Consider the following 14974-nt stretch of genomic DNA (forward strand, 5'->3'; position numbering starts at 1 on the left):
AGAATTTGCTTGTGAAGGCAAGGGAAACACCTATTCACCCAGTTTAACTTTGAATGGCAGGTGGAAAGGAGACCCCTATAATGCTAAGAGTAATGATGCATTTTCCTCTGTAACCAGCCTCATGACCTTCCCCAAAGTGTACCTACCACCTCCGCAGCAGGCCAAGTGCATAATTTGCATAAAGGTTTAGAAGACCTTATTATATTTACCTCTTGTTAATATAAAAATTAATGTGCATGGGTAACATCTGGTTTTTATTGATTTAATCAATACATTGGGAATTCAGCAGCAAGTTAATGGCAAGCAATTACAAAATCTCCTATTTTTCTACGCTTAAAGTTGTCTTAAATAATCTATAGCAACCTAAAATCATAAGAACACATGTGAATGACTGAAGCACTTCTGCTGTAATGCCTATGGCAAGTTTATTAGTAATTAATTTTCTAACAAAGTCTTCTAGTGCAAAATGCACATAATTATTTGGAACCTCCATTACCAAATTTGGCCTCTTGTTTTCCCCTATAAATAACTGTGCCTAAATATAAGAATTTGAAGTAAAACTGAGCAAGTATGCCCACAGCCTTGCATTGAGGGCATCTGTCCCTCTAAACAACATCTTGAGTTGATTTCAGCCGCAGCCTACTGCCAAGCCTCTTGGTGGCTGTCCTTTAATACCATGTGCAGTTTACACTGCTTTGGTGATAACTAGCTTCAATTTTAACCTGCAAACACATGGCAGGGCTCAGCAGAGCTAAAAGGCTACAAGCTCAGCATAGTGCTGTCCTCTTCCCTCTCTCCCCTCACTTTAGTGCTAATAAGAGCAGTCTTGTTTCTGTACTGTCCAGCACTGGAGAGAACCTTAGGGTTTCTTTTTGGTTCTAGCCAGGGCCATGGATTTAGCAATGCCTTTGAGTACTGTTCCTTGGCTTGAAGTCATAGGGGTTTTCTCTATTTCTTCCTTGAGTTTAACTGGAAGGACTCTGGAATAGCACATGTCAACGTTGTCCACATCTGCCTTCTCACTGGTCTCAGGAAATTTTTCAGAAGTGGACTACAAATAAAAGGAAAGTCCTGGATTAATTTTCAGACACCAAGTAACACACATCAGTTCAAAGAAGCAGGAAACCACAAAGTTTTCCAGCATTTGCAAGGTGGGGCACTCTTTAGATATGGGATATAAACGACTCGCATTGTAAAATTATCAAATGCCAAAGAAAGCTCCTTTTGTACTTTCAAGCTAACTGAATTGCTTAGTGTTTGGTGTGGAGCAGACTGCACAGGCCCAATTTAAAAATCTCCGCCATGCAAAATGAAAGTAAATGTCTGGTAACATTTATACAGGGAAGTCCACTTGGACATACTTGTACACATCTCATTTCATCCTTAGAGATTTCTACACCAACTTGCCAAACGTATGGACACCCTGAGAAGTACACTGTGACTATTCTTTCCAAGCTGGGCACAAAGTGGGTGCATATGGCCCACACCCACATTCTCATCATTCTTCTGCATTAATTCCAGAGACTGGCTGCTAATTCCAGTCACACCACTTGGGCAGGTCTATAGACCTCTTCAAGTCTCAATTCCTGTTAAAAATGGGGAAAAATAATATTTGCACATTTACTACGAGGGGTTATCACAAGACTGTACTTCAGGGGTGGCCATGAAATCCTTCACGGGCTTCAAAGTATGAAACGAGCAGATGGGATTTTAACAGTCACTTGCATTTTCTTGGGTCACCTCACTCCACGGTAGAGGAGGAAGTGGTCTCAAATCGCGCTGTCATGAGGAAAGTAGAGTCCATTTTTACCTTTGGCCCATTTTAAAAGTGATCACTCTTAATTAAATGAAGCTGAGCATAGAGTTCCAAAAGAGCAGAGAAAGTCTTAAGATACCTACAAAGGAGGACGGGGGCCAAGACACAGGGTAGAGATACAGCAAGCTCTCATTTACACAGAACGATCTGGGAAAGGGCTCACAAGTGTGATACTTGGGTAAACTGAAAGTTGCAGTACACATGGGTTAATAATCAGGTTAACACTTTTCAAAGAATGTGACAAGATTACATGTAACACAAATGAATCTGGTGTTTCTTTGATCATTCAGGCTCTTGTGATGCAATGACCATGTTTTATACCCAATGGTAAGCACTTAATATATATTACCCAATAAATAAATGATTTCCCGGGGCTGCAGCAAAACTTTCGGTCATTTACACTTTTTGGTACCTGATGTTTGAAAACACCTACCTGATGTTTGCTTATTGCAGACAGCCCTTAAATGTGTGCCTCCTCAGATCATCCCTTGTGTCTGACTTTATAGCAGGGTACGCTGATTCTTGAGCAGGTAATACTTAAAAATCATTTTGAACCTTGAAAAATTAACTTGTATAAAATTTGAAATGTAAAAAGGTTATTTTCTCTAGTTTCCCCACACCCTAAGGAAACTTCTGGGTTGCTTCTCTGTGTAATCTTTTAAGAAGTAGAAAATATTAAAAATTCTTCAGCATTCATTAATATAGTTTGTATTCTCTTATTGAAGACTCCTTATGTTCAGCAGGAAGGTGAGGATGTGACATTTCTGATGTTCTAGTATCTGGCTGAGGACAAGTTGCTTTGCTTAGTACAGTTCTGGTCCCTAAGATACAGGATCTATCTTGAAATTTCAATTCATAAAATTTAATTAACTTTACATACAAATCCTATTAAAAGGTGAATCTAAGTGTAACCTTCTCTCTTTTGACATTTCTACTTGGATTGTGAGTTATCATCCAAGTAGTTAAGGAAATGTTTTTTAACATGTCCACTACAACCAATATTCTATAGACTAGGAACAGAGATTCAGTCATTTTCTTTTTAATGTGCTCATATTCATATCTGGCTTAATGTTTCTATTCTTTCTCACTGTTCCATTTGTTAATGTACTTAAGTCATTAAAATAGACTTAGAAGTTGCAGTCACCAGGATGAAATACTCAGAAACAGTCTCTGTGGACAGGATTAGTGATGTAGGTTTTTTTTTTTTTCTTTTTTCCAAAATCTCTACAGGCTCTGGTATTTTCTTCTTGGATACAGTATTTTGAAGATCATTATCAGAATTTTCTGGCAAAGTGGAAGGAAAAAGAAAACTAAACCAAAACGTTTAGTTGCTTTGGTGTAGAAACATGATTTTTTTCTATTTCATTCTATAGCAAAATGAGAAAATTATATTCCTCAGCCACATTTATTTATAATTTTAGTGATTTCTTAAATAGGTAGTACACCCCCATGATTTAATATTCACAATGTTCAAAATCTCCTCCTTGCCCCCTAGTTAACTCAACTCTGCCCCATCAAAGACAATCAATGTTGTCAGTTTACAGTGTCCACTTCCAGAGAGATCGTATGCATCCTCAAGCAAATATTAGGTGGAATCAAATGAAATTGGTTATCATTCCATTGTCATTTCCTTTGGCTGCAGGTCAAAATCAGTCTAATAATGGCAATTTCAAATGGTTCAATCTAACCCATCTATCAATATGCTTTCTTCCCTGGTTTTTACACAAATGGTAGCCAACTGTAAAAGCTCTTACACCTTGATGTTTTTTCAACTAACAATTATCTTGATCATTCCATGTCAATTCATAAAAACATCCTTATTCTTCTTCCTGGCTGTGCAGTATTCTCTTGTTTAGATATAATTTATTTAGTCAGTCCCTTCACAATGAATATTTAGGTTTTTTTCCAATCTTTTGCTGGTACAAATAGCATTGCCATCAATAGTCTTATACTTGTGTCATTTTGCATACGTGTAAGTATATATACAGGATATATATGTTAAAAGTGGAATTCCTGGGTCAAATTGTATATGGATTTATAATTTTGAAAGATATCACCATATTGCCTTCCACTGAAGTTGTACCAACTTATATTCTTACCAACAGCATATAAAAGTACCTGTTTTCTTATTTCTTTGTCAATTTGGTATGTTTTGTTTTATTTTTGTTTTTAGAGACAGGGTCTCTTTGTGTAGCCCAGGATGGAGTGCAGTGGCATGATCACAGCTCATTGCAATCTCAAACTCCTGGACTCAAGCGATCCTCCTGCCTCAGCCTCCCAAGTAGCTGGGACTACAGGTGTGTGCCACCACACTTGGCTAACTTTTTTTTCAATTTTTTGTAGAGACAGGAAGACAGGGTCTCACTATGTTGCCCAGGCTGGTCTTGAACTCCTGGCCTCAAGCAATTCTCCTGCCTTGGCCTCCCAAAGTGCTGGAATTACAGGTGTGAGCTACTGAAGCTGGCCTCAATTTGGTTTTAACACATGTTAAAACTAATATAGTTGACCATATTTTAATTTAGTTTCCAAATCAGCCTAACACTGGCTGCACTGAAACAAATCATGATATTTGTTCCTTCACTTCCTGTTAACATCAATGCAGATCTACTTCCCTTTAAGCAAATGTTTAGAATGCTTAGAGTTTCTATGTATACGTGTTTACCTTGTAAAATACTGAGTGTGTACCTTACATTTCTCTTAGCTAACTTGTAGTTGCATTAAGTTTAGGATGGCATTGTTTAGGAAGCAGAATACTAACAGTTTTTCTAAAGAGTCTGAGACTCCCCTCTTAAATACCCCCTCATCAAAACTATTCCCTATCAAAAAGATAGAACTATCGAAAAATTAGAACATGGATGCAGAATGGCCACCACTGTACCCTTCAGGCTGAACTATAGTTTCACAAAGAGCCAAGCCTCTCATCTCCTTGGAAAACAAATGGCCAAGGCAAATTCCAGCTTCCAGGCTTTCTGTAGGAACATGAACAAATCTTAATTTTTCGGAGATTTCTTTTGTTAGGTTATAGATTATCTAAGTTTGGGGCTTCTCCTTTTCTTCTCTCATAGCTAGTGGGATTCCTCAGGGATCTATGCTGTCACTGATGCAATTTTATAGTTTTGTAAGTAATAGAACAGAGAAATGAAAAATGAAATTGCCAAGGCTATAAGATCTTCCAGGTCATGAAAAGCAAATAGAAGATGATGAGCTCCCATAAGATTGTACGAAGGGGGAGACAGATGACAGAGGAATTTCAATATTCAGTTCTGGGGGCAAGATTCTAAATCGTCATTACAAGACTGTTGGCCATCCATTTATCAATGCAACAGAGGGCCTAAAAATCATTGTAGACTGTTCTCTGAAGATAAAGGTACTCGTCTAATGTACTGCTGCACAATGGTCAAGAAAACCTGGATATCATCAGAAAGCATCTTAGAAATCAAAGAAAAAATTTTCTATCCTTATACAAAATCGTGACAAGTTCACACCTGAAACATTGCAACCAGCTTGAACAGATATAAAGGGACAGAGATTGTTTACAGACAAGCTATTAATATGATTAAGGGTGGAGGTTTCTTTATAAGAGAGCTCTTCAATCTCAAAAGATAAAGAATAAGAGGATATATATTCTAAATCTATAAAATGAGGAAGGGGGCAGATTTCAGCACTGTGGAGCCAGATGGCATCGCTGAGTGCTGCAGTCAGTCAGGATGGTTAGTTACACCAGGGGCTGCCCCACGCGGCATTTCAATTGTTCTTCATCTTTGACAAATTTGTACCATTTGGGATAGTTGAGGAATAGCCAGTTGTTCTGGAGGCAGAATGATGGAAAAGATAACCTTACAAGGTTCCCTCCAGTTTCACCTTTTTGTAATTCAGTGCCCTTGGCCTGCTTTTTCCAGCTCATATTAATCTTGAAAAGGGGGCTCCATATGTTCAAGGGGAGCTATGTAACAGGAAAACTGGGCTAAATATACATATGTCATTATTCACTAGCACAGCTTTAACCTGATGAACTTATCTGGTGATAATGGATGCAAAACCTGTAAGCTCCAGGCATATCCCTGCAAGTTAATACCAGTGCATGATTACTAGAAACTGTTACCATTTCTCTGAATTTTGAGTAAAATACATGCTATTTAAGTAAAGTGGTTTATCACCATAGCAACCATTTCTAGAGTCACACATTCAAATTATAGGCCTGCACGAGGTCCAAATGACAAAATTCTGAGACAAGTTTTCTGCTATAGTTTTGCGTGTACTGGTCACCCATCTTCTCTCACATTCCTGTGGTTTTCAGAAGAAAAAAGGAAGGGAACAAAAAGCATGCAGAAGAAGAGAAATCAGCTTCCAAATATATAGACTTCTTTTATAAGGTTACACACATAAAGATCTGGGTCTTGAATGGAGTCAATGAAAGTTAAATCTAACTTGAAAATTAGAAAGATGTAAATATCTTTCTTTTCTTTGTAACTAAGGTATAATTTATATAAAGTAGAATATACAAATATCAAGTGTACAGTTTGATGAGTTCTGACAAATGCATACACCTATATTACCAACACCACAATAAAGAAATAGAACAATTCCCCAGAAAGTTCCTTCATCCACAACCCAGTGAACCCTCTTATCCTGGGGGAAGAAACTGTTCTGATTTTTTTTCAGTATAAATGAGTTTTGCCTTTTCTAAAACTTCGTGTAAATGAAAAAGAATATAGTATGTACTCTTTTGTATCTGACTTGTTTTTGCTTAACAGTTTTAATTGAAATTTTTATTGAGATATTTGTAGATTCTCATACTACTGAAACATAGGTTTTTGAGATTCATTCTTATATCAACAACTCATTCCTTTTCTCTTGCCAAGTAGTACTCCATTGTATGGATATGCCGCAATTTGTTTACCCATTCTTCTGGTAATGAACATTAGGGTTGTTTCCAGTTTGGGGCTGCTTATATAGAGAGCTGCTATAAACATATCCTACAAATCTTTTTGTGAATTTGGGACTGCTGAGTAAATGGTAAATGAATGCTTAACTTTATAAGAAAATGCCAAACTATTCTGAAAGAACCATACCATTCTGCATTCTGCAATGCAGGAGAAGTCCAGTTGTTCCATATCCTTGCCAATATTTGAACTTGCCAGTCTTTAATTTTGGCCATTATAGAAAGTGTGTAGTGACACCTCATCATGGCCTTAATTTGCATTATTTGACTAATAATGTTGAGCATCTTTTCATATGCTTATTGACTACTTATATATATTTTCCTATGTGAAGTATCTGTTCAAGTCTAATGACCATTTTAAAAATTGGGTTGCCTTATTGAGTTGTAGGAATTGTCTCCATATTCTGGATACAAGTCCTTTGTCATATATATTAATATCTACAGTAAATATTTTCTCCCTGTGGTTTCCTTATTTCTTTTCTTAATATGCTTTTAATGAGAAAATGTGTTTCATTTTTATGAAGCCCATTGTATCAGTTTTTAAAAGTGTTTTCTGTGTTCTAAGAAATCTTTGACTACCACCTGGATGGGAGACAATCTTTTATGTTTTATCCTAGGAGCTTCACAGTTTAGCTTTTAGATTTAGGTCTACCATCTATGTTGTTATGAGATATATATGTATGAAATATATGTTATATATATGTTTTCACCCATGGTTCCTATGGAATTTTATAAATCCCATAGCTCTTGTTATAATGTTGGGGAACTTTAGGCCTCAGGAGCAGGCCTCAGGAGATAGAATCTCTCTCTCTGACCTTCTGCTATCCTCCTTTCACCTGCCCAAGGCAGGACTCTGATCTGATTGTGGGTCAAAAAACCCTCATTCCAGAGGGGGTCCTGCACATACCCTGGAGGAAGGAATGCTACATAGGGAGGCCAAGAAAAATCTGAAGAGAAAGGCTATGCTGGGTTTAGATCATACGCATCTTGTTCAATCACATTTCTACATGGTTGTCAGTCATGGCTATGTAATGAAGCCTCCACAAAACCCCAAGAGGCCTGGGTTAGGAAATCTTCCAGATAGCTGAACACAAAGAGGTTTCTAGAGGGTGGCATACAACTGCCTCGCTCTTCCCCTCACCTTGGTGGTGATGGAGATCAAGAAACCCCCTGGGAGCTATAGGGTCCCTGCTAAAGCTTGGGGCACTCAAGTACTCCACCTGGGGGAGCAGAATCTACCATGGACACAAAAGAACATCTTGGCAGCTGGCTCAATCACACAAACATTAACCAATGACAGGGAGTACAATGATATAGCCCATAACAGCATCTTCCAACTCAAGCAAATAGGGTTTGGCTGATTCACACTCACAAGTACCACCGCCATTATCAAGAGTAAGCTGGGGGACCTAACTCAGTATACAGTGTTGGGAAGAGATGAAGACAGCAGGTCGGAGGTAACCCGAAATGTATACCAAACCAGCTAGAAAATCCAGTAGGCAACTCAGGACCAGTACTCCTCTCCATGCACGCTCAGGGATCAATACTCAGGGACCTGGAAACAGGCCCATAAGCCAGGCCTACCACCCCCAGGTTTCGATTACAAGCCCAGATGAGAAGGAATCAGCAAAAGAACTCTGGAAAGATCAAAAATCAGAGTGAAAAGAAACCCCCAAAAGAAAACAATTACTCCCTACCAATGGATACAACAAAAATGACAGACGAAGATTTTCGAATACGCATTGTAAGGAAGCTCAATGAAATACAATAGAAAATAGAAAACCAACAGGAAGAAACCACAAAAAAACATGCAGGAAATAAGTGAAAAATTTAGTAAGGAAACCAAATTATTAAAAAAAATCAAACAGAACTTCTGGAAAGGAAACATTCACTCAAGGAAATACAAAACACAGTGGAAATACTTAAGAATAGGCTAGATCAGGCAGAAGAAAGAATCTCAGACTTTGTAGACAACACCTTTAAGTTAAAAAAGTCAGTCAAAGAGAAAGATCTGAGAAACAAGAGGAACAAACAAAACCCACAAGAAGTATGGGACTCTGTAAAGAGGCCCAACATAAGAATCATAGGAATCCCTGAGGGAGGAGAATAAAATACACAAGAATTGGAAAACATATTTGAGGGAATAATCAAAGAAAATTTCCTGTTCCTTGCTAGAAATCTAGATATCCAGGTTCAAGAAGCTCAAAGGACCCCTGGAAGATTCATTGTGAAGAGGCAATCACCACAACACATAGTCATTAGACTGGCCAAAGTAAATATGAAAGAGGGACTCTTATAAGACATAAGGTGAAAGCAGCAGGTAACTTACAAAGGAAAACCCAACAGAGTAACTGTAGACTTTAAGCCAGAAGAGACTAGGGCCCCATTCTCAGTCTTCTCAAACAGAATAATGCCAGCCTAGAATTCTGTATCCTGCAAAACTAAGTTTCTTATATGAGGGAGAAATAAAGTCTTTCTCAGACAAGCAAACACTGAGGGAATTTGTCAAAATCAGACCTGCCTGCAGGAAGTACTTAGAACTGCATTATATGTGTATCAGTACAATAGACATCCAGCAGGGTAAAACCACCCAAAAGCTAAAGGTCAGAGACTGAATACCACAATGGCTCAAGAGGTAAAAACAAAGCAATAAAGTTCTACTCAACAGGATGAACAGAAATCCACCCTGCTTTTGAATTCTTTCAATAAATGTGAATAGCTTGAATTCCCCACTCGAGACATATGCTGGCTAACTGGATCAAAAAAATATAAGCCAAGTATCTGCTGTCTCCAAGAAACACATATAACCCACAAGGACTCATTCAGACTCAAGGTGAAGGGATTTAAAACAATATTGCATGCAAATGAAAAAAAAAAAAAAGCTGGTGTAGCCATTCTTATATCAGATAACATACACTTCAAATCAGCAAACATAAAGAAAGACAAAGATGGTCATTTTATAATGGTGAAGGGAACAATTCAACAAGAAGACATAACAATCCTAAATATTCATGCACCTAACACAGGTGCACCCAGATTCATAAAGCAAACCCTATTTGATCTAAACAAAGTGATAAACAGTAGCATCATAACAGCCAGGGAATTCAACACCCCACTGACAGAACTGGACAGATCCTCCAAGCAGAAAATAAGGAAAGAAATGATGGACTTAAACGGAACTTTAGGACAAATGGGCCTAACAGATGTTTATAGAACATTCTATCCAAAGACCTCTGAATATACATTCTTCTCATCAGCTCATGGAACATTCTCTAAGATCGATCACATCCCAGGCCATAAAACATGCCCCAACAAATTAAAAAACTAGAAATTACAACATGTACCTTCTCAGACCACAGTGGAATAAAATTAGAAATCAATTCCAACAGAAACACTCAACTCTACACAAAGTCATGGAAATTAAACAACCTGCTGCTGAATAGGTCAAGGAGGAAATTAAGGTGGAAATAAAAAGATTCTTTGAACTAAATGACAAAGGGGGCACAAGTTATCAAAATCTGTGGGATTCAGCAAAAGCAGTCATAACAGGAAAATTTATAGTCATAAATGCCTACATCCAAAAGACAGAAAGATCACAAATCAACAATCTAATGAATCATCTCAAGGAATCAGAAAAGGAGGAGCAAACCAATCCCAAACTCAGCAAAAGAAAAGCAATAACTAAGGCCAGAGCAAAACTAAATGAAATGATACAACAAAAAAAGAAAACTACAGACCAATATCCCTTATGAATATAGATGCAAAAATTCTCAATAAAATCCTAGCAAACTGAATTTAGCTGCACATCAAAAAAATAATCCACCATAATCAAGTGGGCTTCATCCCAGAGACGCAAGGATGGTTCAACATACGCACATCTATAAATGTGATTCATCACATAAATAGAAACAGAAACAAAAACCATCTGATCCTCTCAATAGATGCAGAAAAAGCATTTGACAAAATTCAGCACCCTTTTATAAGAGTTTTTAAGAAAATACGCATAGATGGAACATACCTCAATATTATAAAAGCCATATATGACAAACCCACAGCCAACATCATACTGAATGGGGAAAAATTGAAAGCATTCCCACGTAGAACTGGAACCAGACAAGGTTGCCCATTGTCACCACTTCTGTTCAACATACTGATGGAAGTTCTAGCCAGAGCAATTAGGCAAGAGAAGGAAGGAAATCAAGGGTATCCAAGTGGGGAAAGAAGAGGTCAAACTATTTCTCTTTGCAAATGATATGATCTTATATCTAGAAACCCTCCAAAGATTCTGCTGAGAGACTCCTGGAATTGATAGATAAATTCAGCAAAATCAATGTACACAAATCAGTAGCATTCCTATGCACCAACAACAATCAAGCTGAGAATCAAATCAAAGACTCAATACCTTCTACAATAGCAACAAAGAAAATAAAGTACCTAGGAATATATTTAACCAAGGAGGTGAAAGACCTGTACATGGAGAACCATGAAACACTGAGGAAGGAAACTGCAGAGGATGTAAACAAATGGAAAAACATATCATGCTCATGGATCAGCAGAATCAACATTGTTAAATGTCTATACTACCCAAAGTGATTTATAGATTCAATGCAATCCTCATTAAAGTACCAACGTCATTCTTGCAGATCTAGAAAAAATAATTCTGTGCTTCGCATGGAACCAGAAAAGACCCTGAATAGCCAAAGCAACCTTAAGCAAAAAGAACAAATCAGGAGGCATCACTTTACCAGACTTCAAGCTATACTACAAGGCTATAGTAACCAGAACAGCATGGTACTAGCACAAGAACAGAGACACAGATCAATGGAACAGGACTGAGAACCCAGACATAAAACCATCCTCATATTGCCATCTAATCTTTGACAAAGCAGACAAAAAATTCAATAGAAATCAGGCAGGTGGGAGGAAGGAGGAGGGGATGGGTAAATTCACATCTAACAATACACACCATATAGGTGATGGACACACTTATAACTTTGACTCAAACTGTGCAAAAGCACTTCATATAACCAAAACATTTGTACCCCTGTAAAGCTCTGAAATTTAAAAAAAATCCTGCAACTTTGCCTTTTTTAGGTTATTTTGGCTGTTTTAGGTCTTATGTATTTCCAAATAAATTTTGGAATCACCTTGTCAGTTTCTACCAGAAAAGCAAGTGTTCTAGATTTCAATTGAGATTAAAGTTATAAATCAATTTGGGGAGAATTGACATCTCAACAGTACCAAATATTCCAATCCATATGGTTTATCTCTTCATATATATCAGTCTCCTTCAATTTTGCTCAACAATATCTCAAGAGTTTGAGTATAAATATTTTGCACATATTTTGTTAGATTTATTACTAAATATTTTATGTTTTGTGATAATATTATAAGTGGTATTTTAAAATTTTATTCCCAGTTGTTCAGTGCCAGTATATAAAAATACAATAATTTTTTTGTATATATATCTTGCATCCTGCAACCTCCTTAATTCACTTATTGTAGGTTCTTTGAGATTTTCCATACACACAATCATGCCATCTGCAAGTAAAGACAGTTTTATTTCTCCTTGCCAATGTACATAATTTTATGTCTTTTACTTGCCTTGTTCCATCGGCTAGAACCTCTAATGCAATGTTAAAGATAAGTAGTGAGAAAGGAAATCCTTGCCTTTCTCTTATCTTTAGTAGGAAAGCATTCAATATTTCACCATTTAGGAAAGCATTTAACATTTCACCATTAAGAATGATACCAGTTTTAGGGTGGATACAGTAGCTCATGCCTGTAATTCCACCACTTTGGGAGGACAAGGAGGGAGAATTGCTTGAGGTTAGGAGTTCAAGACCAGCCTGGGCAACATAGTGAGACCTTATCTCTACAAATTTTTTTTTTTAATTAGCTGGGCATGGTGTCATGCACCTGTAGTCCCAGCTACTCGAGAGGCTGAGCCAGGACCAGTTGAGCCCAGAAGTTTGAGGCTGCCATGAGCTATGATCAGGCACTTCAGATTGGGTGACAGAGTGAGACCTTGTCCCCCAGCAAAAACAAAGATACTAGTTTGTGGTGTTTTTTTTTTTTTTTTAAATAAAATCCCTTATTATGTAAAAGAAGTTCCCTTCTATTCCTAGTCTGAGGGTTTTTCTCATGTTTTAGTGTTGAATTTTATTAAATGTTTTTTTCCAAATTTACTGAGGTACTGAGGCTTTTCTCCTCTATCTATATGTGGTGAATTACATTGGTGGATTTTTGGATGGTAATCCAAACTGGCATTCTTGGAATATACTGTACACCTGGAATATGATATATTATTTTTATATATATTTCTGGATTTGGTTTACTAATATCAAGTTTGGAATTTCTGTGTCTATATTTATGAGACATATTGGCTAATAATTTTCTTTTCTTGTAACATCCCTGTCATGTTTTGGTATTAATGTTATCCTTGTCTTATAAATGAGTTGGAAAATAGTCTCAAAAGTTTGTATGTTTTTCCTTATTTTTTTAAAACTATTTGGAAGAATTAATCAGTGAAATCACTTGGGAATGAAGCTTTCTTTATAGAAAAGTTCTTTATTACATATTTGATTCTAAAAATAAATATAGAACTAGTCAGATTTTCTATTTTTGTTTATCTGTTTTGTTTTTCAAGGAATTTGACCATTTCATATACATTTTCCAATTTTTGGCATTAAGTCATTCATAAGAGCCAGTAAGCCTGGAGGGAGATCAATAGAAAGTATCTAATGTAAAGAACAGATAGGGAAAAAAAAGATTAAAAATAAATAGGGCCTCAGGAACCTATAGAACAATATCAAACTGGCTAACATATGAGTAATTGGAGTAATTGGAGTCTCAGAAAAAAATAAGGAAAAAATAAATAATGACAAAATTTCCCAAACACGACTAAAGATACAAATTTACAGATTCACGAAGCTCAGCAAGACCCAAGCAGGATAATGTAAAGAAGAACATGCTTTGCAATATCACTGTCAAAGTGCTGAAAATCAAAGATAAAGAGATTTTGAAGGCACCCAGAGAAAATCGACACAATACATATAAGAACATTTTAAATTACCACTGATTCCTCATCAGAAAAATTGATTAAAAAAAAGAGAGTATCAGAAATGGTAAATATCTAGATGAATATAAAAGACAATTTTCCCCTTACTTTAAGCAAAATTCATAACATTGTTTTATGGGGTTTGTAATTATGTAGATGTATTAATAATACATGTAATGATTACAGCATAAAGGTAGGGTAAGAGATGAATGGCCCAAATTAATCCATTTGGAATTAAAGCAATATTTGTTATAACCCAACCCAATACACTTGTTCTCCATAAAGGACATGCACAGCATAGCCAAACAGCTATCAGCCCTAAGGGGAGCCAAGGAAAAGCCAGGCTTGGAAGGGCAGGGAAATGATTTAAAGGATTCGCTAATGTATCCCTTCAACTCTGGGAGTCTGGCTAAGCCTGTGGTGAAATCTAACTTATACAGAAAGCTCTTGTATGGAAGTAAATGTAGGGACAAAAGGTCTCTTTAGAACAAAAGTCTTGTTTATGGGAGCCTATGAATCCAGCAACTCACATTGCAAACATTACATCAAATGACAACAGGTCAAGATTCATGTTAGCACAATTACTTGTTTGTACCTGTATGAGTCAGCTATTGCAATAGTATTTCAACTGTGTTTCAGAGGTCCCCAAGATTGCTCCCAGGTTTGATGATTCACTAGGAGGACTCACAGGACTCAACATATAGTCATATTCATGGCAATGATTTATTACAGTAAAAGGATGCAAAGCACAACCAGCAAAAGGAAAAGGCACTTAGGGCTAAGTCCAAGGGAAACCACAAACAAACTTCCAAGTGTACTCAGTGGAGTCCCACAGGATGCACTTAATTTCCCCTGCAATGAGTTGTTACCACATGTGTGAAATGTTGCCAGCCATAGAAGCTTGTTAGAGACTTGGAAGCCAGGGTTTTTATTGGGGGCTAGTCATGTAGGCTGCCTCTGCCTTGCTCTTACCAAAAATCCCAGAATCCCAGACGGAAAGTAGGTATTTGGCATAAACCATATTGTTTACACAAATAGTTTAGACATAATGAGCTATTCTTATCAATTAATGGTAACAACTGTCTCAAAATCTAAGTTCCCAGATGCCAGCCAAGGGCCAACCTTGCAAATAGGACTTTTGAAGGATAGAAGTTTA

General features: G+C 37.0%; 1 protein-coding gene across 9 annotated transcripts in view; it reads right to left on the bottom strand.

The window, feature by feature from the left end:
• Positions 1-237: 237 nt before the first annotated feature.
• The window catches only part of STK33 (serine/threonine kinase 33), a 148466-nt gene continuing 133729 nt past the window's right edge, over positions 238-14974 (bottom strand). For all 9 annotated transcript variants that reach the window (XM_069469536.1, XM_069469535.1, XM_069469534.1 and 6 more), the window contains one exon: positions 238-1051. In XM_069469536.1, the coding sequence (XP_069325637.1) occupies positions 860-1051 (192 nt within the window). In that variant the 3' untranslated portion in view covers positions 238-859. The remainder of the gene's footprint in view (positions 1052-14974) is intronic.

This window comes from Eulemur rufifrons, chromosome 6, assembly GCF_041146395.1.
Source record: "Eulemur rufifrons isolate Redbay chromosome 6, OSU_ERuf_1, whole genome shotgun sequence".
NCBI lineage: Eukaryota > Metazoa > Chordata > Mammalia > Primates > Lemuridae > Eulemur > Eulemur rufifrons.